Below are 27,242 nucleotides of genomic sequence, written 5' to 3'. Positions count from 1 at the left end.
CCTGGCATAAATCCAAACTGCATTTTGTCAATCTTTACCTTCTTCCTTATCCTCTTCTCCAACACCCTTTCCAATACCTTCATTCCATGCTCCAATAACTTTATTGCTCTATAGGAGCCACAGTCCAGAGGGTCACCTTTCCCCTTGTACAGAGGGACGAGGGTACTCAGTTCCCAATCCACTGGAATGCGGCCGCCTTTCACCACCAGATTACAGATCTCTGTCATTCTCTTCACACCCCAACTTCCCGCTGCCTTCAACATATCTCCCACAACTCCCGTCGGCCCTCCTGCTTTTCGACTCTTCATTGCTCTTATAGCTTCATCAACTTCCTTCTCAGTTATCTTCTCTGCTGCTCCTAAAACTGGGTTACTCTCGATGTTTCTATCCCATTCATTTTCTACATTCAACAGCCTTTCCATACATCTCTTCCATCTTCCTTTAATTCCATCTGAATCCACAACGATTTGCCCCACTTCATCCTTCAAGCAACTCACCCCCGTCACATCAAATCTCTCTCTCGCTATCTGCTTTGCAATCCTGAATACCGCTCTCTTACCCTCCTCCGAATCCAAGCGTTCTCCAAACATTTTCCTATGGGGCTCCTGCGCCTTTGCAACCTCTTTCTTTGCAGCCTTCTTGGCTTCCTTATAACTTTCATGCTCTGCCTCTTCTTCCACCGTATCCTTTGCCTTTTGCCATTCCTTTAACTTCTTCCTCTTCTCTTCAATCGTCTTTCCAACTTCATCACCCCACCACCATGTTTCCGAGTGCCTCGGTGGTCCTTTTGTCCATCCACATACCTCACCAACGGCTCCCAATAGACTATCTTTCATTGACATGCAACCAATTTCAAGCTCAACCACATCATCTTCAACCATACTCAGCCTCTCTCTTAATGCTTCCTTCACTATCACCTCTTTCAACCTCCACACCTTCATCCTCGGTTGGTACTTCACCCGCCGATTTCTCCTCACACCTTTCACCCTTATATCGCAGACAACCAGGTGGTGCTGCGAAACAGTCTCCTCCCCTGGGATCACCTTTGTGTCCCGGAGGTTTCCCCTATCGCGCCTACGCACCATCAGGTAGTCAATGGTTGTCGTCGACCCACCTGACGTGTATGTAATAAGCTTATTATCCGCTTTCTGGAATTGAGTATTACAAATCAACAAATCAGCTCCATCAGCAAACTCCAAGATCCTTTCACCTTCTCCATGTCTCACACCATATCCATAACCCCCATGGACTCCCTCAAAACCATCTGGACTCCTTCCCACATGTCCATTCAAGTCTCCTCCTCCCACAACAATTTCATCATCTTTCACATTTTCCATCAAGTTCTCCATCGCACACCAGAACATGTTCTTCTCTTCATCGCTTCGACCGACCTGCGGGGCATATCCCGAGATGACGTTCACCAAGAGCTTTCCGATCACGATTCTCACCATCATCAATCTTTCACTCACTCTAGTCACACTCACTATACTGTCTACAAACTCCTCAGAAAACATGACACCAACACCATGCACGCCTTCCAGGCACCCTTGCCACATAAACTTTTACTTCTGCCCTTGCCTTCCCTTCACCATTCTCACACCACTTCCCTTCCATTGTGTCTACTGCACACAACATTTGTCCACTCTTTTTCTGACCAATGTTTCAACCACTTCTCCTGATCTCCCTGTCATTGTCCCAACATTCCACATACCAAACCTCAGAAACCGATCTCCACGTGGGGCATCAGACGATTGGTCATCATAAATGGAAAAATTTCCTCCCTTGCTTTGATCAGGTTCCCCACCTTGAGTTTTAACGAGAGGGGGTGAGGACCCCTACGGGGTACTTTGGGCTGTACCCTGCCCATCGGTTGTACTCATCATGGTTTCCTTTTGAGGCAATGTTTTTATGGCCGGATGTCCTTCCTGACGCCAACCCTTTTAGTCGCCTCTTGCGACACGCAGGGATATGGTGTACCTATTCTAACCGGGGCACACACCGGGGGACATGTACTGTCCCGATATCAGTAATTGACACAGACCCCCTCCACCCCTCACAACCAGTGAGCAGCTGTTGTTCATCTCACACAATGACAAGAGAGAATAACAATGTCAATGATCACCTCAAATGAGTTTTATGAGGGGAGGTTTTGCAGGGAAGAAAATAAAGAAATCTATTTAATTCCATGGTGATTTGTACACCCTGTGGGATTCCTTGCGTATTGCAGGTAATGTGTTAATGGGGTACTTTGGGCTGGACTGATTGGACTGAGGAAATTGAGCTAATAGGGTAATTAGCGACGTGGTGGTCAGGGGATGGTTTTGGATGTGGAATGAAAATGGGGAGGGGGAAAGTTTGAATGGTGTGAAGTGGGGGTTGGTAGGTGAAGGGACTAGGGGAAGGGGTTTCAGATGGAGGAATGAACGGTGGTTTCAGTTGAGTGAATTGATCTTAATAGCTTAAAAGGGACAATCTTTCACAAGAGTGACCTCAACTTCATTTACCACTAAATTGGACGAAGTAATCACAAAATGGCCTTCAATATAATCGGAGTTATCCACTCGAGCATATGGCTGAACTTGCTGCAATGTTCAAGTTATCACTATAAAATAATGCATTATAAATTCAACTACAGTCTAACCTGCCAGAGCAGACACCTCTTCAGAACGTAGCCACTTGTAATTTGTCCCGTCTGAAAAAACTGCACATGATACATTAATCAACTAGTCACAGTAACCACCTGTTTAACACTGACCATGCCAATCAAAATTACTTTCCTTGGCAAGATCGCTACTTGTACACAATGGTCGGTTTAAACAAACAAAAAACAAGCAGTCAGAGACTGGTACTTACGAAATCGTCAACTTGACCTCTGACCTTGTCTCATAAAAAGCTGTCCCCAGAGAAGGTAGCGATGCAAACCAGAAGTTTCTACGATGATTCTGTACCAAACCATCAAAAATCGAATGTTTGACCTCACTGTGACCTTGACCTTTGACGGATTTTGACCAAAATCTAATCAGCACTAGCCATCACCCTCCTGAATCACGTGGTGTAATTTGACATTGGTAGCTTCTTCCGTTCTCGAGTTATTGTGCCTACACACACACACACACACACACACACACACACACACACACACACACACACACACACAAACACACACACACACACACACACACACACACACACACACACACACACACACACACACACACAAACAGATGACGGAAGTCATCACTATATTAAAGATTTCGTAATTAAAAAAAAAAAAAAAAAATATATATATATATATATATATTGTTACGGATTCGCGCCCGCCGGCGTGCTGACGGCCACGTAACTCGAATCGCGGCACGTCGCCCACCGGACGGACAATCCAGTCGTGACCCTCTCGGACTAACGCCGGGAACCAGTCACGGGTGGACCTTTCGGTCTCACCGCGATCGAGCCAATCAGCCCCCGCGTGGGATAGGGTTGCTCGCCAAATTCGACCTACCTAAGTACCCACACGGAGGGTAGACCGGGCGATCGCACCTCGCCGCAGGTCGACTTCGGACACGGGCCACTTAAGCGACCCGTTCCGTACTATCGGGATAACCGAGCGGTGTTATTCATCGACCTCGACGGTTCGATTAATTATCGGGCGTATTCAGCCCACTACCAACCCTTTACGTGAAGCAAGATGAGGATTCAATGAAAGAAATGACGAAGCGAAGCGGGAAACAGTTCAACACAAAGCACATTTATTCGCGCTGAACGGAAAGCACACATATTCAATTCCACCAAAAGCACATAGAAAAGAAGAAGAAACACAATGCAATTTTACACAAAAAGCAAATGCGACAATGCAGATCTAATACCGATTACGCGAGCACACGGCAACACTTATACAATTTTACTTCACAGACGGCGCCGACAACACATACCCAAAACCAAGAAAAAGAATACCCTCAAGGATGAGGCGGGCCTGAGGCCGAGACCGGGTCGGGCCTACCCGTCTGGTGATGAGACGCGGAGCGGCGACGGTGCCTCAACTCCGCGGGCCTCGCGGGCAGTGTCTGGTAGGGGGTGGGAAAGGGGCCCCCTTGGTCGCACTATCTCAGCGCGGGGGGAAACAGGAGGGGGTTGCTGATGCTCGGGGGAAAGGAGGATTTCTACTCTGCCTCGAGTCCCGCGACGAGCGTCTCCACCTCGACCAGGTCGCGCCGTCGGCCTCCCTCGTGTGCAGCTCCCGGCACGACACGAGCACCCCCTCGTCTGCCCTCGCCGCCTCTCCACAGCTCCGTCCCCTTCGCTCCGACTCCAACGCACACGACGACGACCAACTCCTTCTTGCTTCTTCTTCCCAACTCCACCGCCCGCGAAGTCTTAACTCTCCTCTACTGACGAACGCGGTCGCTTATATAAGCCCCGTGGCTTCGCTCTCTCATCTTTGACCCTCTGCCTCCGACCTTTCACCTCGCTCCCCATTGGCCCGAGAAAAAGTGGGCGTGAATGCTTTTTGATCCATAAATTTGCATATAGCGATCGCCCTCCAACGCCCTGGAGGCGGGGCCAAATCGCCCCTCGCTCACCGATTGGACGGAACAAAAGTGGGCGTGTGTCGTTTTTGATCCGTTTTTGAAGTGGAAAATCCGTGGTTTTGTACACGCTGTTCGGCACGCGCCCTGCACGAGTCCAACACCGGTACCCACAAGCGGCGCAAGAACGGTGGCGATGCGACGGTTGCGAGGTGTGACGTGAAGCGGCGCCGCGGTGGGTGGTTGATGTTGTGGTTGGTGGTGGTAACAATGGCGGTTGGTCCAAAATAAAGATAGTAAAAGAAAAACGGCTATCCTGAAGAGTCGCAGCACGCATATATATATATATATATATATATATATATATATATATATATATATATATATATATATATATATATATATATGGAGGGAACACCTGGTGGTTCTTCTTTCAATATGATGGGATATTTTTTGCCAAATACAGTAGATTAGTCAGAATGAGATATTTAGTCTCCACTTTATTTCGCAGGAACAGCTTAGTCGAGCATATAGAGCGAGGAAAAGTACAAAGTTACGTTATCTGTTTAACACTTCCCATCAAGTTGTCGTCGATCGGTGATTCGTGGACTTCTTCTACTCTTGTAAACTTCCATTTGTTTTTATCAATGGAATCGTCAGGACAAGATAGAAGTATATATATTTAACATATTTTTGCAGGAATAGCTTAACCGAGCCAGGAAAAGTATCGCTTTTTAAAATTTCTTGCCCAGTAAGTCTCGGTAGATAATTAGTCATAGCATTTGTAATTTCACATCGATATTCAGACAAATACAACGGCAACTAACAGTTTACGTTCATTCATAAGAACTTATCCACTTGCAGTACTTGTTTATTTTTTTCATTCATTCATCATTTTTCGTACGATGCGTCAAACTTCTTGTCATGCTTGCACATCGACACTCGTAAAGCGATTTCGAGTACAGGACAGCACTGTTTTTCAACTTCACTGTAACACGACGATGATCATTGATACAGTTCCTGGGAAGCTTGCTCTGTGGTAATGCTGGTAATTAACGTCTGTGTATCTTCCTTAACAATGTGAATGCATGGGTTCATTGATGTTGATTGCTGCTTTTGAACTCTTATAAGTTGGGGGTACATGTTGGATAGTTTTTCCATATCTGATTGCCATGCCTCTTTGTCCCACCCAATTGTTTTGCAGGAGCTAACGATGTAGCCGTTTGTCGCTTTTCGATTTTTCTCTGCAAGTAAAATTTCCTTCCAATAAAAACCACAACTCACCTTTGTTCGTTTCATTTTTGTTTGTAATCCCATTATGTTTGCATGTTCTTGGAAGCTGACACACCTGTGTGATTAAGCAATGGCACCTGGTGTTTCTTTGAGTATGAATGGCATTGGAGAAATGTTCTGAAACAGTTGATTCCAAAGTTAGCCAAAACAAACAAACAAAAAGTAACCTGCTCCTTTGCTAAATGTTCATCTGTGAAAGTATTTGTGAATTGCATTGAGTTATGTCATTCATTAGGTGTGCATATGAAGGAGCTAATTATGATTGTCATTTGCTTTATAACAAGTAAGAATCTTGTACCTTAGCTGTTGATCCCTCACTGTCTGTCTGCTTCCCCCATTTCTACAGCTACATTGTCACATTGATCTGAACCACTAAAGCGTTTCCCGAGAGTCGGTTGCTCACGTACTGACATTAGAAAGGCAAAAGCAAGTCGATGGAAGGATTGAAATGGGAAGACAAAGCTCAGAAGTAAACATCATATTTGACATGAGGTGACGATGAGCTCACACCGCAAAGTAGGACTTGAGGAGACTGTAGCGAGCAGGAGTTGAAACAAGCTGAACTGGAGCGTTCATAGAACACCTTACGCCGCACATTGTTCAGGTACACACACACACACACTGACACACTGACGCACACACATACTGACATACTGCGCACACACTGGCATACTAACACATACACTGACACAGACACACACGCGCACACACACACACACACACACACACACACACACACACACACACACACACACACACACACACACACACACACTGACAAACTGATACACACACACACACACACACACACACACACACACACACACACACACTTTAAGGCCATTTTTCCTTGCACGAGCAGGGGTGAGCCTTGCGGGCCCCATGACAATCTTCTATCATGGTTCCCTTTTTGAGGCAATGTTTTTTTTATGGCCGGATGCCCTTCTTGACATCAACCCTTTAGCCGCCTCTTACGACACGCAGGGATACGGTGTACCTATTCTAAACCGGGGCACACACCGGGACATGGACATCCCAGCAAGCTGGTACTCATTTTGCCGACCTTTGAAGGATGACAGGCTGCGTCAACCCCACCTGGTATTTATTCAATGGGTGAGCAGGATTTGAACTCAGGACCCTCGGATCCCAAGTCCACCATCCTAACTATTAAGCCAACTCCATGGGAATGATTTTTAATTCTGTTTCACTGCCAAACAGGCAGACGGACTAAATTTTTTTTTTTAAATCTCACTCCTCACTGCGCATGTGCGATTGGGACGAATTCAGTGACAGTCGCTTAAAATGGCCGGTTCGGGATCAAAATATGTCACTCAATTGAAATTAAATTGTTTCTTTATCATAAACTGGTGTTTACAGACAGACAACAGTGAACGTAATGCTTAACCTCACTTTTCTTTTCGCATGTGTGGGGTAATGACTGTTCTAGAGATTAGAGAAAAGAGAGGCAAAAGATGGGGAAGGCAAGCTATTAGTATAAATTTGGATGAGCAAGGAGTCTGTTGAACTATAAACATTGTTCAATTGCATGGGGTTTAGGTAGGACAAATTGTTGAAATTGCTGCTGCTGCTGCTGCAAGACCAGAATTGAGGACAGGACATGACCTGCAGTCAGTCAGTCTCCTGATGGACAGGAAGCCAGCACAGCGTCAGCAAGTCAACATCATCTTTGGACATGCCAACGATATTTGGAGTTCTGTGCTCTACAGTGTCAAGAAGTAAAGAACTTTTACTCACCTTTTCTGTTGCTGTCAAAACAGGTCTAACCCATTTTTTACGACCGGAATGTTGAAGGAAGGACAGGACTCAATTAAATACTTACAATTTGGGAATAATATAACATACAGCACTTTGTTCCATACCATTAGCACAGGATAGGATAGCCGAGAGGTATGCGTGCATGAATGAATGTGAGCTGTGTAGCCGAGGTTTGAATCTCAACCCAGCTATTATATAAACTGTCACCGTGGTGTTCTGTGTAAAAAAATGATGCATCAACTGCGTGAGCCATCCATTGGAAGGACGTTAAGCCAGCTGGTTCTTGAATTGCTGACGCAAAACGTTCTCTGGCCAAACCCACAATAAGGTGCAAATAATTAGGGCTGTCAAAGTAGTCGTAGTTATATGTCAACAGCACACTGTATTTTCAATATTTTACACATTAAAAAAATACTTTCTATTTTATTTATTACATTGTTACATTGGACCAAAGAAATTGTGCACCCCATGTGAGTATAATCCTTGATTCCCATCCCAGTTCATCCTTTAAGAAACGATGCTCACCTTCCTTTATTTCTCAACAAGACGGTTGCAACTAAATTCATTGACATAAGTCATATGTCCATTTTTAAGTAAATAAAAAAATCTCAGAATTCCATTTACTATTCTACATATATATTACAAAAAAAAAATTATATATATATATATATATATATATATATATATATATATATATATATATATATATATATATATACATATATATATATATATATATATATATATATATATATATATATATATACATATATATATATATACATATATATATATATATATATATATATATATATATATATATATATATATATATATATATATATACATATATATATATATATATATATATATACATATATATATATATATATATATATATACATATATATATATATATATATATATATACATATATATATATATATATATATATACATATATATATATATATATATATATATATACATGAGGTCTGTCTAAAAAGTAAGGGGACTGACTTCACAGAAATTTTATTCCAAAAAATATATTGAAATCACAGCTTGTCCCCCTCAAAATAGTTTCCCTCCAGTCTCACACACTTGTCCATCCTCTTCTTCCACGCTTCGATGCACTGCCGGAAGGCTTCTTCTTGAATCCTCAGGAGCTCCGTCGTCACGGCCCTTTTGATGGCCTCCACATCAGGAAATTGAGTCCCCTTGACCACCCCCTTGAGCTTGGGGAACAGGAAAAAAGAAAAAGAACAGGAAAAATTTGACTTCCGGTTCCGGTTTTAGAGCAGCGAGAGGTCTCCTTTGGGGCTCCCTGCTGACGTTCTTAAAGCTAAGTTTCCGGTTGTTATTTGTCCCGTTTTAACTGTTTAATTTTCTCACCTACATGTTACTGTGTGTTGCTAGTTCGGTTTTGTTTCAAAAATCGTGCTATTTTGTGAGTATTTTTGTCGACGTTCTTACCTGTGCTTGAGGCCTAGGCCTAGGCTTGAGGCCTACCGGTTCCACTCGGTGTTCGATCGTTTTTTTTTTTTTTTTTTCTCCACATTACCTTCAATTTCTATCCTCCCCATTACCTTCAATTTTGATCCTCCCCACTTTCCAAACATCCCCCATTCTCCCAACTAATCTCTTTCTTATCTCAACAAAAAAAACAAATAAATAAATAAATAAATACCCTACAACAACAACAACACGCTCACCTTCTCCCGATTTGCTTCTTCTTCTTCCTCTTAACTTCCTCCTCGTCTTCTTCCTCGATTTTTTTTTTTTTTTACACTTCCATGACCTAATCTGTTGAACTCTGTCATATATTAATATTAATATTAACAAAAAAAAAAAAAAAAAAATATATATATATATATATATATATATATATATACCCAACAACAACAACACGCTCACCTTCTGATTCTGCTTCTTCTTCCTCTTAACTTCCTCCGTCTTCCTCGATTTTTTTTTTTTTTTTTTTTTTTTTTTTTTTACACTTCCATGACCTAATCTGTTGAACTTTCTCATACATTATTTTTAACAACAAAAACGATCTTATAATGCTTCATCTTCCTCTCTCACACATGTAGTACTCTTTACTGTTTCACAATGCACTACTCTTCTGCTATTTTAACAGACTGCTCTCATTTCGACCTTTCCTTCATTCCTTGCCTAAAAAAATCCAACTATTACAGCGCTTCTTCTCTCCATGCTCTGAATTCGCCTTCATTGCATCCATCAAGAATTGTGTTAAATCGCATCTCTGACCTAAAACTTTTAAAAACCACAGTTTGCAATGGATGCTCGCTTTCCATCAAACATTCTTTTTTTCCAACTTCAGTGCCAACTCACCCCCCTCACCCCTCACTCTCACTCTCAAAGCAACCATCCCACTCTTCTCCCTCCAAGCCTCCCTCTCACCTCTCTCAAAAATTCCCCCCTCACCTTTCTCCCACCTTTCATCCCCCTCACTCATCCTTCTCAAAGTTCCCCCCCTCTCATCCACCAAGCTGCCTCCCTCCACTGCCCTCTCACCTCCATCTCTTCACTCCACCTCCTCAAATCCTCAACTGCCTTCTTCCTTGTCTCTTGTCCCCCTCTCCCCCAGCACCACAGAGCCTTTTCTCCTCCTCATTCGGCCCCCTCCCCTCGCTATTCTGCAATACCCCACACTCTTTCAGCAACCCTCCTTACCTCCCCCCTCGTCCCTTGTCTTACTCTCCCCTCCCCTCCACCTCCTGCACCCAAAGCCTCCTCCCCTACCTCTTCATTAAAAGTGTGGACCTCAAATATCCGGGGCCTTCGCTCAAACCTTTCAGATCTTTCCATACAGGTTGCCACTGACAAACCAGACATTATCTGCCTAACAGAAACTTTCCTCTCCCAAGACGTGTCTGACTCCCAAGTATCTCTCCCTGGTTACTCCCTCTTACGGTATGACATACCTGAGCCTCGTCCTGGTGGAGGTGTTGCTCTCTTCATCAAAGACTCTATTCCTCACTCTCCATGCACTGCTCTCACTCCCCCACACCCCCAGGAATACCTCTGGCTTCGGCTTCCCCTCCACTCCCACCTCATGTTTATATGTGTACTGTACCGTCCACCGAACAGTGATGACTCCATCTACACCTCACTCTCCGAAAACATGGACCATCTTCTATCTTCTCATCCAAACTCTCTCTTCCTCTTATGTGGTGACTTCAATTGTCATCACGCCAGTTGGCTAGGTGTGGGTACCTCTCTCACCTGCCATGGCACCTCAGCAAAAGCTTTCTGCGACTCATTGGGACTGACTCAATCGGCCAACTTCCCGACCCGGATCTCAACCAATGGTACTCCATCTCTTCTGGATCTGATTTTGACAAATTTCCCTGACAATATCTGCTGCTCTTCCTTCGCTCCAATTGGTTCTTCTGACCACGTCCTTGTTAAAGTGGACATCTCTCTGGCTGTTATCAGAGAACCACCTCACCGCCGTCGAGTCTGGCATTTCACTCAAGCCGACTGGTAGGGTCTCCGAGCAGCCATCAAACTTACAGACTGGTCTCCTATCACTACTTTCTCAAACATCAACTCATCCTGGGAATTCTTTCAAAGAAACTTGCTCTCCCTCATGCACAGATTTATCCCCTCTCGTGTTCAGTTGTCTTACCCTTCCTCCCGCCCTTGGTTTGCTGAAGCTTGTGGCGAGGCAGTTGTCCTGAAACAACTTGCCTTTGCCTCATGGAAAGCAAACCCAACTGAGGGCAATCTCAGTTCTTTCCACAAAGCTCGGAACAAGTGTGTATCTACCCTCAGGAGAGCCAGAAAACAACATCTTTCTCATCTCAAGTCTGAACTCTCAAACCTCTCTCCCTCCTCAAAATCCTGGTGGCGTTTAATCAAATCTGTTTCTGGTGTATGTTCCCCCTCCATCCCCTCCCTTACCTCAAATGGCCGCACTGCTGATTCCACACGTGATAAAGCTGAATGTCTAAACTCGGTGTTTGCAGCTAAATCTTGTGTCCTAAACCCATCTCTATCTCTACCCACTTTACCCAGTCGCACCCAACTGTCCCTGGACTCTGTATCCTTTTCTCCTGACAAGGTGGAGAGCTTGCTTTCAAACCTCGAGTCAGATTCTGCAACCGGTCCAGACGGCATCAGCCCACATGTCCTCAAAGCCTGCTCTTCTGCTCTTGCTCACCCTCCCTCTGTTCTATTCACCCTCTCATTTGCCCAAGGTCATCTGCCATCTGCTTGGAAATCTGCTAACATCACTGCCCTGCATAAAAAAGGTGCAAAAACAGATCCCTATAACTACAGACCAATCAGCCTTCTCCCAATCATCAGCAAGGTGATGGAATCCATCATCGCCTCAGATATGAAATCCTTCCTCTTCTCCAAAGGCTTGATTTCCAATCATCAATTTGGTTTCAGACCAGGTCACTCTACCCTGGATATGCTGCTTCTGCTCTCCCATCAATGGATGGAGGTCCTCAATGCCAGACAGGAAATCCGAGCCGTATCCCTGGACATATCACGTGCTTTTGACACAGTCTGGCACCCTGCCCTACTCACCAAACTCTCTTCTCATGGTATTCAAGGCCATCTCCACTCATGGCTCGCAGACTTCCTCTCCTGTCGCAGTCAACGTGTGGCCCTAAATGGAGTTCTTTCATCCCCTCTTCCTGTGCAGGCTGGAGTTCCTCAAGGTAGCGTTCTGGGCCCTGGTCTTTTTCTGGTTTTCATCAATGATCTCTCGGACTCTGGAAAATCCTCTATTTCTCTTTGCCGACGACTCCACCCTCTGCCGTACCATCTGTCATCCCTCAGACCGGCAAGCAGCAGCTTCTTCACTCACTGCAGATCTGGATAAAATCACAAACTGGTCCAACACGTGGAACATGTCTTTCAATCCAGACAAATCTCACACTCTCACTATGTCTCTTCGAAAGGACCGTTTACAAAACCCCCCCATCCACTTTCTCAACAATCCTCTGGAAAGTCTTTTCTTTCAAGCTTCTAGGTCTCACTATCTGCCATGACCTTTCCTGGGAAAGTCACATTTCCAACCTCGCCTCAAAAGCCAGTCGCCGACTGGGAATCCTCCGTCGTGCTAAGTCCTTCCTCGGCCCTCTTGAGCTCCTGACCACTTACAAAGCTTTTGTCCGTAGCCTGATGGAGTACTGCTCTCCCCTCTGGGCTGGTGCTCCCCCCCCCCCACCTTTCTCGGCTTCACGCTGTCGAAACCAGGGCATTTAAGATCATCGGCATCTCCCGCAATGAAGCTGAGTCTTTGGGCCTCTCACTCAATCACCGCAGGTTGGTCGGTGGTCTTTCTGTCTTCTACCGACTCCTCTCCAGCCTTGCCCCCCCTGCTCTCTCTGCGATTTGTCCCCACCACATTTCCACAGGGCCTCAAGGTCCGCCAACAACCCCCTTCTGGTAAAACTACCAAAATCACGAATCACTGCTCATCTTCACTCTTTCATTCCTCTTTTTCCCGCCTTTGGAATAAACTTCCTCACTCTATTCTTTCCCATTCTTCCCTCCAGGCTTTCAAAACAGCTGTTCACCACCACCTCTTATCTTCCCCCATCCAAATCCTCGATCTTTTCTACCCCCGATAATCCACCCAAGCCCACTTCCTTCATTTCTCCTGCTTTCCTTCCTGAAAGTCCCTGAAATGTCCATCTTCTCTTCGCCATGTTCCCCGTCCCATCCCCATCCCTCTCCCTTCCACAGTTCACCTAATGTGTCTGTTCCCCACTGTTTTGTCCCTTCCACTCCCGCCCCTCTTGTCTCATGCCTCCTTGCTGTGAGTTGTGTGTTTGCTCTCATACGAGCCTCGACCAAGGTATACAAAAAAAAAAAAAAATGGGCCAAGTCTGGCGAATACGGGGGTTGCTCCAGAGTTGGCACGTTCCTCTCTGCCAGAAACAGTCGGATGCTCAGGACACTGTGAGCAGGGGCGTTGTCATGGTGGAGCACTCAGGCGTTGTTCTCCCACAGATCCTTCCTCTTGTTCCAGACTGATCTCATGAGGCGCCGGAGGATCTCCTTGTACACGTATTGATTCACTGTTTGACCCTCTGGTAGAAACTCCAAGCGGACGATGCCCTTTATGTCAAAAAACACGATGAGCATCACCCTGACCTTTGACTTCGACATCCTTGCTTTCTTTGGTCTTGGTGATGCCGGAGTTTTCCACTGACGAATCTGCCATTTGGTTTCGGGATCGTATTCGAATATCCATGATTCATCACCAGTAATGACTCTCCCGAGCAGGTCTGGATCGTCCTCGAGGCACTCGCTGTCTTGACAGACAGTGACTCTTTGCTGTTTCTGGTCCTCGGACAACAGCTTGGGGACCATCTTTGCGCACACCTTGCGCATTTCGAGATTTTCAGTGATGATGCTCCAGACAGTGTCCCTGTTGATGGGAAGTTCCTCAGTAATCATCCGCACCGTGAGTCAACGATCTGCACGCACCATCTGCTTCACACACTCAATGTTGTCCGCCGTTCTGCTCATTGATGGTCTTCCAGACCGTGGATCATCTTCAACCTCCTCCCATCCCTCTTTGAACCTCTTGTGCCATTCAAGTGGACGTGACATCATTTCTTCCCCGCATTTGCTGCAGCATTGCGAAGGATTCAGAAGGTGTTTCGGCAAGCTTGGCAAGAAACTTCAGATTGGCTCTCTGCTCACGACTCATAGCGTGACGACTCGGACGAGACAACGTATAAACCACGACCTGTAAAAAATCTCACAATGAGCGTAGTCAACCATCACCAATCATATATATTGCTGGAATGTTGTGAAAGACTGTGATGCAACCTGTTCATTCAAGGTGTGTAAGTGGAGCACACAGCAGGCTCAGTCCCGTTACTTTTTAGACGGAGTTATCCTCTTTGATGGAATTTATTTATTTATTTATTTATTGATTGATTGATTGATTGATTGATTGATTGTGTGCGTGCTTCACACCGATTCATCTGCTGCTGTGATGGAGTTCACCATCAAGATCACACACATGGAGTGGATGAATTGTGACAGTGACGCACCTGTGGTCTGCCAGGTGAAGGATGAAGACATTGTTGTCATGGTTATTAATCCCAGTGAAGGGGGGAAAAAAAAGCAGAAGATGACCATTGATCAGAGAATAAAATTTGGAGAACAGTATATAAGTTTCTTGCAGGGGATGAATTTTATCTCTCATCAATAAATAATGAAATTTAATAAAGATAACCGATGCAGGATAGCGAAGTCGACTTAGTAATATACTTGGAAATCTTCTATTTTGCAAGTAATAAACAAACAGAGGTGAAAATATTGGGTCATTGGACCAAATTTTTCATTGGTCTTCACCACCTTGCGGCATTGCCGCCTGCTGCACTGCTTGAGCATGAGCTCACCTTTCACCAAGCCCAGATGAGCTCGGGTCAGGGCGTGGATTATCCGTTCGTTATTAATATCGCGAAATGATACCACTATTACTATTTTTGTTAACATTATCAGTATTAATTAATATATGGTTTGTTATCATGCGATCATTATTTTGTATTCATTTTTTAATTAAAATGCCATACGGTGGAAGGACCTATTAAGCTGATCGATACACCTCAACGTGTCGTGCTTTTAAAACATGGCAATTCTTCCGGATTATTTGTAGTTAATCAGCCTAATCGACTTCGCCCATCATTGCATTTTCTTCCTTTTGCAATTGGAATGATCTGAGCACCACAAGTACAATGTATTTTATGTGTAAATAAGCAGTCCGCATGGGATGCGTCAGAATCGTCCGTTCGTCCGTCGGGTGGGTACTCTGCTGGGGGCATTAAATAATAAATATTTACCTTCAGCCTTGATCAGCGCAAATAACGTAAAACGCGTACTTTTTGAAACGGTCGTGACGTCACGCGTACTTTTTGAAACGGTCGTGACGTCACGCGTACTTTTTGAAACGGTCGTGACGTCACGCGTACTTTTTGAAACGGTCGTGACGTCACGCGTACTTTTAGAAACGGTCGTGACGTCACGGTCACCATGACGACATCCGATGTACGCCAGGAACGGCAATGATTATGTCGATGACGCTTGGAGATCACGTGACGCGAGCGCGCGGCACCCGGGCAGTACACGTCTCAAGGTCCGGGAGAGGACTCGGGTAGGAGTAGGGGTAGGAGGAGGCTGTCGTGGAGTCGGGGAGTCGTCCCGCCGATGGAAGAGCGACCGGCAGCCATCGTGGAGCCGCTCCCGCAACGTTGGGTTCCCTTGGGCGCCGCGTCATGCTCGCAGGAGAGCGGAGATTCGGATAATGAATTGGGAACGAGTAACGAAGGCAACGAGGAACAAGCGTCGGATAACGTAAGGGAGTCTGATCGCCTCAGAAGAGAGGAGAGTCGTGATGACGTCGCGGGTGACTCGGACCGGGAACGTCCAGACGCCGTGGGGAGTGAACCTGCGGCGCCTGCACAGGCGGCGTGTCCTCCGCTCGTGGGACTCGGAAGCGCGGCGATCAAATGGTTCCCGGAGCGGGGTGACGCGGGAATGTCGTCGGCCCAAATTCCAGTCGGCCATGAAGGATACGGCCGCGTTGGCTGTGGAGAAGGCGACGACGAGGAGGAGCGCGTGCGCTTCCTCGAGGAGGAGCGCGCGAAGCTCGAGACCGCTCTGCTCGCGCTCGCCTCGCGCTTCGCTCAGCTCCAGTTCCGGCTCCGCCAGGCGGCACGAGCCCCGCACGCGCAGCACGATGTCCTCGTGCGCGACCTCGAGGAATTCGCCTTCCGTGCGTGTCCGGACGCGACGGCCGCACGGAGCCTGCGCATGGTGAGTACTCCCTCCCCGAGAGCTCGTGCGCTGTGATCCGTGCCGGATCTGTGGTGGAGCCGGATCCGAGCGAACGTGTGCACGGTGGGGGCTGCATCATGAAGCACGGAGGTTATTTATTACTTACGAAATCTTTATGACTTCCGTTTCTGTGTGTTTGTTTGTGTGTTTGTTTGTTTGTGTGTTTGTTTGTTTGCTTGTCGGCACGATAACTCGAGAACGGAAGAAGCTACCATTGTCAAATTACACCACGTGATTCAGGAGGGTGATTGCTAGTGCTGATTAGATTTTGGTCAAAATCGGTCAAAGGTCAAGGTCACAGTGAGGTCAAATATTCGATTTTTGATGGTTTGGTGCAGATAACTCAAGAACGGAAGAAGCTACCAATGTCAAATTACACCACGGGATTCAGGAGGGTGGTGGCTCGCGCTGATTAGATTTTGGTCAAAATTGGTTAAAGGTCAAGGTCACAGTGAGGTCAAACATCCAAAACATTCGATTTTTGATGGTTTGGTACAGAATCATCGGAGAAACTTCTGGTTTGCGTCGCTACCTTCTCTCGAGACAGCTTTTATTAGACAAGGTCAGAGGTCAAGTTGACGATTTCGTAAGTACCAGTGTATGACTGCTTGTTTAATTTTTGAGGAGTCTTAAAGCCAGCTGCTCTCGTCCGAACGCAGTGATCTTGTTCACGTTTGTAAAGGTTGTTGGCTATTTATTACGTACGCATTCTGGAGGAAGGTGTCGGGTCTCGTCGGTACGTCCATTGTGGGGAGTTTTTTTATTTTCTTCGCAAGAGTGAGGTAATGGAGGTCGAGCTCTCTGTGGAAGAGTGGGGTCAACAGTTGGACACAATAAATGAGGGTGAAGAGGAAACCTCGTAACCAGTGTGGAAATGGGGGGTAATAAACATTGGGTGGGGATGACATAAGATGGCAGTGCACTGTATGCCCGAAGTCCTGGATGGAGAGTGCGAACGAATGACCTCTCTGGAAGGTGGTTTTTTTGGTGGAGAAGTGAGGAACCAGTTGGGAGTGTGACCAGTAAAGGGTGACTGGAAAAAAGCGTCCTGGAGTTGGGGAGGATCGGAGGGTTGAAAGGGCAGAAGGAGCTCCACCTGAAGGAGGGCTGGTTTTTAAAAAAAACAAAAAAACAACAGGTAACTCTGAGCTACCTGCAGTAGGAGGGAGGGTTTGATATTACATCGTGCAATGTTTTTGGTTGCCTCTACTTATTTTGTCACATCCTCACCTCCCATTTGCTCCCTCTGCTCTCTCAGTTCTCAACCCCTCCCCCCCCCCGACCAATCCCTAAAGCATACACTCTCAAAATCCAAGCTTTACGCACACCTCCTCTCTTTTTGTTACTCCTTTTCTCCCGTTTGTGGAACTGCCTTTGAGAGACTGTTTCAAATGCACTCTTCCCTTGAGGACTTCAACCGGTGCCACACGATCCAATCTGATGTGATTCATCCATCCCGACCCATGACGTTTTCTCCCCCCATTAACCCGACCCAACCAAACCTTCTTACCAACAGGTTACTGTGCTTCCTCCCTTCCACTCTCTTTTATAACTGTGCATTCATCCCCTTGCCGATTTCAATTCCACCTGTTCCCCCACTCTCAGTGCATTGCCTTTTTTTTTTTTAACCTTTTGTCATCTTTCTTACATCAGCTGAGGTGTTGTGTTTAAAAAATAAATAAATAAAATAAATGAACATGCCCTAGGCAGTGGCAGTTGTCGTCATGCAGGGACTTGTTGGTTTTGAACAAATGTCCTTTAATAATTTACAGGTTGTACAAGGTGTGGTGTGGTTGTACCAGTTCTGTAAGGATTATTTTGTTTTTTTTTTCTCATATGTATTGAGGTGAAGGGCTGGTAACGTTTTTACTGGGTCAGGTTTCCGTGGTGCTGAGGTGTCGTCTACCTGACGGCGGTCTCCTTGGGTTAACCCGAGCCTGTCCCTTCGGGTGGGTGCCTGGAATGCCCTCACCCTAAGAGCGGATGATCACCTATCTCTGTTATCATCTGAGCTCCAATGTTTAGACATTGGTATTGTAGCTCTCTCTGAGGTGTCGTCTACCTGACGGCGGTCTCCTTGGGTTAACCCGAGCCTGTCCCTTTGGGTGGGTGCCTGGAATGCCCTCACCCTAAGAGCGGATGATCACCTATCTCTGTTATCATCTGAGCTCCAATATTTAGACATTGGTATTGTAGCTCTCTCTGAGGTTCGGAGACTGGATTGCGGCGAGATCATGGCGGGTGGTTACACCTACTATTGGTCTGTTTGCTCTGATGGTTACCATGCCCAAGGAGTTGCTGTAGCTGTGTCCAATAAGCTGACTCCAATGACAATTGAGGTAACACCGGTCAATGAGCGTATTACGAGACTAAGAATTCGTCCCTCCTTGAGTGTCATTTTCCTGGTCTCTGTGTATGCTCTGACTGAGGAGAGTGATCCCACCGTGAAGGAGACATTCTGCACTGCACTCAAATTTGTGGTCCATCAGTGCCCCAGGTGAGATACAAGGCTCCATCGATAGCGATATTTTTTTATTTTTTCCCCCCGATATTGATATTGTTGTGGTGCCAGGTCTCGGTGGCGAGCACGACCACTAGGGGAGCAGTAGAGTCGGCCACACCGAACACCCGGAATTTAGGTCGTACCTTTCAGAGAAATCCGAAAGGTCACGGGTCCGTTTTCGGACCGAAGATCGCCAATAGGTCGACCACGTGGGGTAGAGTCAATTGCCAATTTCAATATACCTAAATACCCACGCAGTCAAACGACCGGGGAACCACACCCTCGGCAACTCTGTCCGATCCGAGTCGCAGGTAACGGCTCGGATCCGGCGTAACGGAGCAGAGTTACCAGAGCCGCGCCAGACCAAATGAACTATTTACCCTCATTATCTCTCAATACACAGTAAGCTCAGCCAATGAAAGAAACACAGAAACGAGCTCGAACATTTAACAAAAGGGATTTATTTATAATGGGGGGAAGGGAACACACAACAAGGCAGAGCTAACCGAATAAAAGGCAGGCAATGTACAATGAGCAAAAGAAAGCACTTACACAATTCTACTTGAAGACGGGCCCACACACAGACACACACCCCCCAAAATAAATGATGGCCGTGGCCTTTATTGATACCCCCAGCTCGGAGGGAAGGTGAGCTGGAGGTAAGGATGCCAGCTTGGACCTTCCCGCCTCGTGCGGCCCTTGACGATCCAGCTTGGCGGGACTCGAACCTGCAACACGATTCTGCTCCAAGCACCAGGTACCGTGCTCTCCAACCGGCCACGCACCAATCAACCAAGATCAAGTATAAGATCAGAGACGACGATGACCCAGGACCAGATGAACCAGCCAGCACCAAGACCCGTGACCCCCAAGATGACCAACCTCCCCAGCCTGGCGTTCCTTTTATATATTTATTGTCCGGGGTGAGAAAATCGCCATCTGAAGGGGTCTCCGCCCTCATTGGCCGGGGTGTCGTGGGAAAGTCGCCCTCTGTGGCCATCTCAACCCTCATTGGCCGGGGTGTCGTGGGAAAGTCGCCCTCTGTGGCCATCTCAACCCTCATTGGCCGGGGTGTCGTGGGAAAGTCGCCCTCTGTAGCCATCTCAACCCTCATTGGCCGGGGTGTCGTGGGAAAGTCGCCCTCTGTAGCCATCTCAACCCTCATTGGCCGGGGTGTCGTGGGAAAGTCGCCCTCTGTGGCCATCTCAGCCCTCATTGGCCGGGGTGTCTTGGGAAAGCCGCCCTCTGTGGCCATCTCAACCCTCATTGGCCGGGGTGTCGTGGGAAAGTCGCCCTCTGTGGCCACCTCAGCCCTCATTGGCCGGGGTGTCTTGGGAAAGCCGCCCTCTGTGGCCATCTCAACCCTCATTGGCCGGGGTGTCGTGGGAAAGTCGCCCTCTGTGCGTGATTGGACAAGGGGCACGCCCCTGCCTTTCTTGGCGGAGTCTCGATCTGAGGTGATGGAAATCTCCACCCACGTATGTGGCTGGACACGCGTGTGTAATGCCGCGATGTGCAAAGTGAAGGAGTGATGGTTTTGGTTGGCTGGAGGCTCGATTTGTATTGCAAAAACCCTGACTAAAAAGTAATTCGCAGCGCACACATGTAATTCGCATTAGACACAGGTAGGGGGCCCTAACTATAAACACATACTTATCGAAATAACTAAGCTTAGGGACTGCTGTCTGTCTGTGTGCACAAGGCTTCCAAATTCATAACAATATATCGGGGGCTCATACCGGTTTATACCAGTATATCGGTATAACAAATGAAATATTTATTTGTTAATTTTTATGCAGGTTCCAAAAATATGTCATAGTTCATTACGTATTCATATATGACGGACACATTATTGACACACGGTAATTTTTCATCAAGGTATTCTCACACGGGGCTCCCCCCCCCCATAATGAGAACGGTTATTTTACTTCCAACTTGTACTTGAAATGATTTTGTTTTTAAGCGAGATCATTACCGGTAATCGGCACAGACTGGTATGACTATCGCGGATCACTATGTCGGTAATCGGCGCGGTTTCTAAAGCACACCTGATTCATGTAAAATATCCAATTGGCAATTGCTTTAAAACAGCCGCGAGGGCAAAGAAAACGCAATTGCTTGTACGGTGCTCGGGTGTTGAGGGTTAAAAGTTAAAAACCTACTGTAATAACTTCCTCGTACATCTTAATGTCATACGTTCCATTGTTCCAGGTGTAGCCGAGTGCATCAAAGCTTTTTATCATCAGAGCTGGTAATCATGTTGTTCTCCTCCTCTTCCCTTTATCAGGGGTGAAGTCCGATGGCACGAAGCTTTTGCCCTGCCTTGACCATGACACTCCTCCACGTCCCTCTGTTCTCAGCCAACTCCCTCCACTCTCCAACCACCCCGAACTTACAGATATCCCTCCTCACACAATCCTCCCATCTCAACCACGATCTGCCTCTTTTCCTCCTGCCTTGCTCCCTCAACTTATCCGCTCTCTCTGTCATTCTCTCTTCCCCATCAGCACCAAATGTCCAGCCCATCTCAGCCAGCATTTCATGTTATTCATTGGCATGTACGGTATTTAAAGGCTGCATAAACCTTTCTTCGATATATAAATTTTGGTGATTGCCGATTTATTCATTCATTTATTTACTTATTTACTTACTGACTTCCTTTTCCTTTTAGCAGAATATTCAAAATTCCAATAACGGCATACCAATATGAAAAACAAGCCGGTAGGCGACGAGGGATTCGCTAGGATCGAAACGCTGGATACGATGCTTTTCATTCTGACCGATCCACCGACGAAGATTCATTGCCAAGACGTATTGGTTCACATACAATTGTTCCTCTGCCTGGCAAGATTTTTCCTATTGCGTATTTTGCCTACTGGCACTCCTCATAATAAATGATAGTAAATAGACACCCTATTTTTGAAGGACTACCATTTGAAAAATAATCGGTTTGCTGGTTTGTGCTGCGGAGCCTCGCGTTGCAGACACACACACACACACACACACACACACACACACACACACACACACACACACACACACACACACACACACACACACACACACACACACACACACACACACGGAAAACCCGATAAACTTCTCTCAATGCTCTTGTTTGACCACACCTCCTGAGCCACACAATATTTTTCATAAGCCACGCCCACTTTCCTACGCCACTCCCACTTTAAATAATAAATAATTGAAGGTGGTGTGTGGGTCGTGGAATAGTTTTCGGTAAATAAATAAATAATTGAAGGTGGTGTGTGGGTCGTGGAATAGTTTTCGGTAAATAAATAAATAATTGAAGGTGGTGTGTGGGTCGTGGAATCGTTTTCGTTAAATAAATAAACATATTAGAAATCCACAAAGACAGAAATGCCGGTGATTCCATTTATTTTGGATCCTTTTCACTTTGGTCAATAACGTTTGGATCGAGAGATCGAAGGTGGAACGACTGTGTAGTTCCTTACAAACACTGTATACACACCTTAAATGACGGTAAATAGACACCCGATTTTTGAAGGACGACCATTTGAAAAATAAAACCTCAATCAAAAATCGGCTAGAGCAAAATTTTCTAAATATCTCGAAGTGCTTAATTCCGAAGTCTCATTTCTCTACATTCAAAACTGAAGGACAAGTATTGAAAATACTGCACGCGGTTTTTCGGCCGCTGTACAGCAACGGGTGGTTGCTTGGCAATGGAATTCAAACGCGCACATTCCCAGTATATATTCCACTTGCTGGCAAAGTTTCATCGAAATCCGTTCACTGGTTCGTGCTGTGGAGCCTCGCGTTGCAGACACACGCACACGCACACGCATACGCATACGCATACACACGCACGCACGCACACACCACACACACACACACACACACACACACACACACACACACACACACACACACACACACACACACACACACACACACACACACCCGAAAACCCGACAATATGGGATATCTCATATATTGCGAATCCAATTATACAGATATAACCAGTATATCGATATCGCCGGCTTCTTCGGAGATACTCTTCTAGTCGGAGGATATCACTGCATCGACTGGCACTGATGGGGATGGTTATGAGACATATGTTGGTCACCGTTGGTCTGGAACTGTGAACCAGAATAGCACCAAGTTCCATCACTTTGCAAGAAGTCATGGACTTAGGGTGGCTGGTTCATGGTTTCAGTGCCCACAGGCACATTGCTGGACTTGGTATGCCAACGCTGGCTGTGTGGCAAGGGAGATTTGGCATGTGTTCATTAATGGTCGCTGGAGGATGATCCAGAACTGCAGGGTCTACCGGAGTTCTCAGTTCCTCAATACCAGCCACAGGGTTGGTGTAACAACTCTTAAGTTTCAGCTCAAATCCATGGGAATGGTTCCACCCAAGCCTAGGCTGGATGCTGGCAAGCTCAGTAGTGTAGTAGATAGTAGAAAAATCGTGCAAATTATGATACAAGCATCAAATTTGGCATTTCTGATCAAATCTGCCCGATTGGCCATTTGAAAATCCAAATTTTGAAAAATTTGAAAAAAAAAAAAAAACTTCAGTCCGTTCGAAACCCGAAGTACCCCTTCCTCTCCTCCCATTACATATTCCATGCTTTTTCAGCCACTTCAAGTACAAAAATCATACCAAGAAGTCCTTCACATTAATTGGTTTCTTCATTCTGTTTATTTTATTCTATTATTATTATTGCCCTTCCCAAAGGAGAGGGTATTGCGTTTGTGTCTGTTTGTTTGTCTGTCTGTGTCTCTTTATTTATCCGCACAGAACTTTTGTGTTTTTGTCCGCAACCGCTTGTCTGATTGAGACGAAATTTTCACCATTGGTGCGACTACTCATGTAGAATGTTTTGATCATAATGATGATGTCATAGGTCACGTGGTGTGGCAGCCAAGTTGGAAAAATTTTGGACCTTAAGTTTCTCTGAAACCACACCAAGGAAAAAATTGAAACTTGGCACAGAGGAAGTACTCATGGGGAACGAGTGCGATTTTTTTTTTTTTATTTCATGATGTCATAATAGGTGCCTTTGTTGTGACGTCATAATTGCATATTTCGAACGCCACATCTGATCAGGATGAAAATTTTCATTTCAGGATAAAATGGTCCACAGAAAAAAAAACTTTGATATCATCGGTCACGTGTTTCGGCAGCCATATTGTTTAGAAAAAGCCAGAATTACTTAATTTTCTGATCTGGGTTCTTTTTATTTTTATTTTATTTTGAATAAGTTTCACTTGGCTGTGCCTGCATGGGTTTGAGGGTAGAGGAGTATCAGCTGAAATGTGAATCCTATCCAGGGCTCCCCCTGATGACTTCATCTTTGCTTTTTGCTTGTTCAGGTTCCTTCTGATTACTCCAATGCAGGACTGTACCAATTTGGTCTTCCATTTGATTTGAATTGAATTAAATTGAATCATAACTATAAAAACATCACGGGTCAGGGTCAGGTGTCCAATCAAAACGGGATGTCTTGGTACCCGGTCATCACTGCCAGCAGTTACAAAGTGGCAGTTCTAATTATGTCTCTTATTAATTACGTAACACACCAGTACACAAACACCACACAAAATACACCACACAAAACAAGTCCTGGTAACGGTCTGCAATCTCTGATTGTTCTTTTACTTGTTTCACTTAGTACATAGAAGTAAGATTTAAAAGATCATAAAGGTAATCTTGTCCCTTTTCTGTTTGAGATTAAAAAAGAAAGTCTTGGAACAGGTTTCCATGAATGAGTTCCTGCAAGTGTTGATGACTGAAGAGATTTGTGTGAAGAACTGAAATGTTATCAAATGCAAAAAGTGTGATATAAGTCCAAAAACAAGGACAAAAAGGGCGCACGTTCCCTATAGGGCACACGCAGTCCACCATCAAACCCCTTTCTGGTAAAACTCCCAAAATCTAGGATCAATGCTCACTTCCACTCATTCATTCTTCTCCCCCCCCCCCCCCACACCTGTGGAACCAACTTCCATATTATTTTCAATCTCTCCAGGTTTTCAAGACAGCTGTTCACCACCATCTCAGACCATCCCCCATCTAAAACCATGATCTTTTCTACCCCTGTTAACCATCCCTAACCAGAGTTCTTTCCAAGTTTCCAGTTTTTCTTTCCTGAGTTTGCTTTTGTATCCATGTTATCCAACTCATCCGTCATTCTTCCCCACATCCCTTAATCATCCATCTCCTTCTATTTTGTCCCTCAACCCTGCTGTTGGTGCCCCCCCACCCCCTTTCTCTTTGTGCTGTTCCTTTGGTTCTGTTCTGATCCATTCTGTGTTCTAGCTCTTCTATGAGCCTTGACTTTGTATACAAAAAAGTGCTTGTTAATTCTTGGTGCAGCAGACCGAATGTGAAGAACAGAAAGAGAACAAGCAACAACAACAGCAGGAGCTCATTGTGCAGCTGAAAGCGCAGCTTGATGAACTGGAGAAATTTGCCTACCAGGAGGGCGCTTGTGACACACTTCCCCAGTCGGAGCTCATGGCTCGGCAGAAGGTGATGGCTTCTGTCTCAACCACATGACTGACAGTCATGTATTTCATAAAAGTAGAGATGTACTTAAGGCCTGAAATTCTAAATCCTTCTCCAACCTTGATAGCAAATCTGGCTTGCTCATTGAAGCTCCCCTTTGCATCATTTACCACCAGCTGGTTATTGATGAGATGATCCACAAGCTGGGACTTAACTTACAAGGTGACCTGGGCCACGTGACTTCAGAAGAATTGAGGCAGCAGGTTGATGCCGCCATCACTCGCATCATCACTCCTGGCAAGGTCAAAGAGCAGGTGGTCGAACAACTGAAAACGCAGATCCGGGACCTGGAGATGTTTATTGACTTTCTTCAAGGTCTGTCATCACTTTCTTCTTCATTTGATTGTGGTGGTGGCATTAAATGCGATTTAAAATGTAGATGCTAAATAGTATGAAATATCCATCATAAATTCAGTTGTGTTGCATGTGCAGATGAAGCTGGGAGCCCAACACTAACAGGAGCACAGCCTGGATCTAAATGGGGAAATGCTCGAATTAACAATGGTGAGGAATATTTAAGGAAATTATTTTCCGTTTGTGCCAAACAGACAATAAATTACAGTAACTGAGACTTTCTTTAACATCTTTTGACTAATGTTATTTTCCTGGTGCTGCTTCACAGGTCACCAGGCAGAGAACAATGTGAACATTAGCTCTGTCAGTGTACGGCTGCTTCGCCGTGCCGTTGCTGTACTGCAAGTATTTGCTGTCAGTCAGTTTGGGTGTGGTGCAGTCAGTGGCCTCACTACAGCAGGTGACTCAAGCACGGGGGTCCGTGGAGATGCTCCTAAAGATTACTCTCCACTGCTTGCCCGCCTTGAAGATGCTGTCTCAAAAGTGCGGTGCCTCGCCATGGTAAACAGGCCCAATAGCAGCTCTGGATCGGACACGGATGTTTTTTTGGACGAACTACAGGGTGATGGCAAGGGTAGTTTGTCTGCGGCGACGGCTTCTCAAAATGAGCTCACAAAAGCCGTGCGCCGCGAGCTTGCGCCAGCACTTCGTGACCTGATGGCACACGGTCTGCAGCGGCCACCAACCATTGCCAGTGCTACGAACTCTGTGTCGGCAGGCTCGAGTCTCGTACCAGCAACCCTTGCCGCGTGCTTTGCATTTAGATCTTCTGGAGGAAGTAGCTCGACGCCTGAGCGAGCAAAACCAGGAATGCATCCTTGGCTTATTTTCTTGGAGTACTACCGAATTAAAAATGGAAAAGCCTATATTGAGTCTCCTGCACACAAACTCTCTGAGGCCTTTGGCATCCCAGTGGAGGGAACTGGGAAGCCAGGAGTGGCTGTAACCAGCCCTCATGGTCATATTCCAACAGGAAAGCAGAGTCTGTTAACTGCAATCCATGAAGTACTGTCAGAGCATGGACCGTACAAGCGTGGTGCCGATGTAGAGTTCAAGGCCCTCGTATGCCGTGGCCTTAATGAGTGCCGCCTTGGTTCATGGTTGGCCTTGGTATGCCGTTCGGGCACAATTGTTGAAGCTCGCTACCAACCTTGGGCCTACATTTCACGCACAGGTTTTGAGGGAGCGCTCACCATAATAAGCCGTCTGACTGACCTTCATTTTGACCTGCCTGTAGACCTAGCGGTGCAGCAGCTCAAGAACATCCAGGATGCTTTCTGAAGGATGACTGCAAGTTGACTAGACCATTGTTGCTGAAATGGCTATAGATACAGTGCAAATAGGGTTTGAGGTCAAAGTTGAAGATCAGATTGTGAGCCATGTGATGCGTCTGGTTTGTTCAT

At 45.9% G+C, this 27,242-nt stretch overlaps 2 protein-coding genes across 6 annotated transcripts in view; both read left to right on the top strand.

The window, feature by feature from the left end:
* The window catches only part of LOC147027475 (uncharacterized), a 36,610-nt gene extending 30,803 nt beyond the window's left edge, over positions 1–5,807 (top strand). For all 4 annotated transcript variants that reach the window (XM_085876933.1, XM_085876934.1, XM_085876930.1 and 1 more), the window contains exon 9: positions 5,728–5,807. In XM_085876933.1, coding sequence (XP_085733059.1) covers positions 5,728–5,742 — 15 coding nt within the window. In that variant the 3' untranslated portion in view covers positions 5,743–5,807. The remainder of the gene's footprint in view (positions 1–5,727) is intronic.
* Positions 5,808–15,615: 9,808 nt separating this feature from the next.
* RUNDC1 (RUN domain containing 1) overlaps positions 15,616–27,242 on the top strand; it is a 12,963-nt gene continuing 1,336 nt past the window's right edge. Inside the window, exons 1-5 of one of the 2 annotated variants that reach the window (XM_085876929.1) lie at positions 15,616–16,405; positions 25,297–25,449; positions 25,602–25,800; positions 25,918–25,989; positions 26,108–27,242. The exon at positions 26,108–27,242 is cut by the window's right edge and continues 1,336 nt beyond it. In XM_085876929.1, coding sequence (XP_085733055.1) covers positions 15,797–16,405; positions 25,297–25,449; positions 25,602–25,800; positions 25,918–25,989; positions 26,108–27,120 — 2,046 coding nt within the window. In that variant the 5' untranslated portion in view covers positions 15,616–15,796 and the 3' untranslated portion in view covers positions 27,121–27,242. Of the gene's footprint in view, positions 16,406–25,293; positions 25,450–25,601; positions 25,801–25,917; positions 25,990–26,107 lie in introns of both variants that reach the window. The other variant, XM_085876928.1, reaches the window with a different exon arrangement.

The sequence above is a fragment of the Eptatretus burgeri genome, chromosome 4, assembly GCF_056783735.1.
Source record: "Eptatretus burgeri isolate ZD-2024b chromosome 4, Ebu_testis_v1, whole genome shotgun sequence".
In the NCBI taxonomy this organism is placed as follows: Eukaryota; Metazoa; Chordata; class Myxini; order Myxiniformes; family Myxinidae; genus Eptatretus; species Eptatretus burgeri.
Note: the sequence above shows the minus strand (reverse complement) of the source record. Positions and strands in the feature narration are given on the sequence as shown.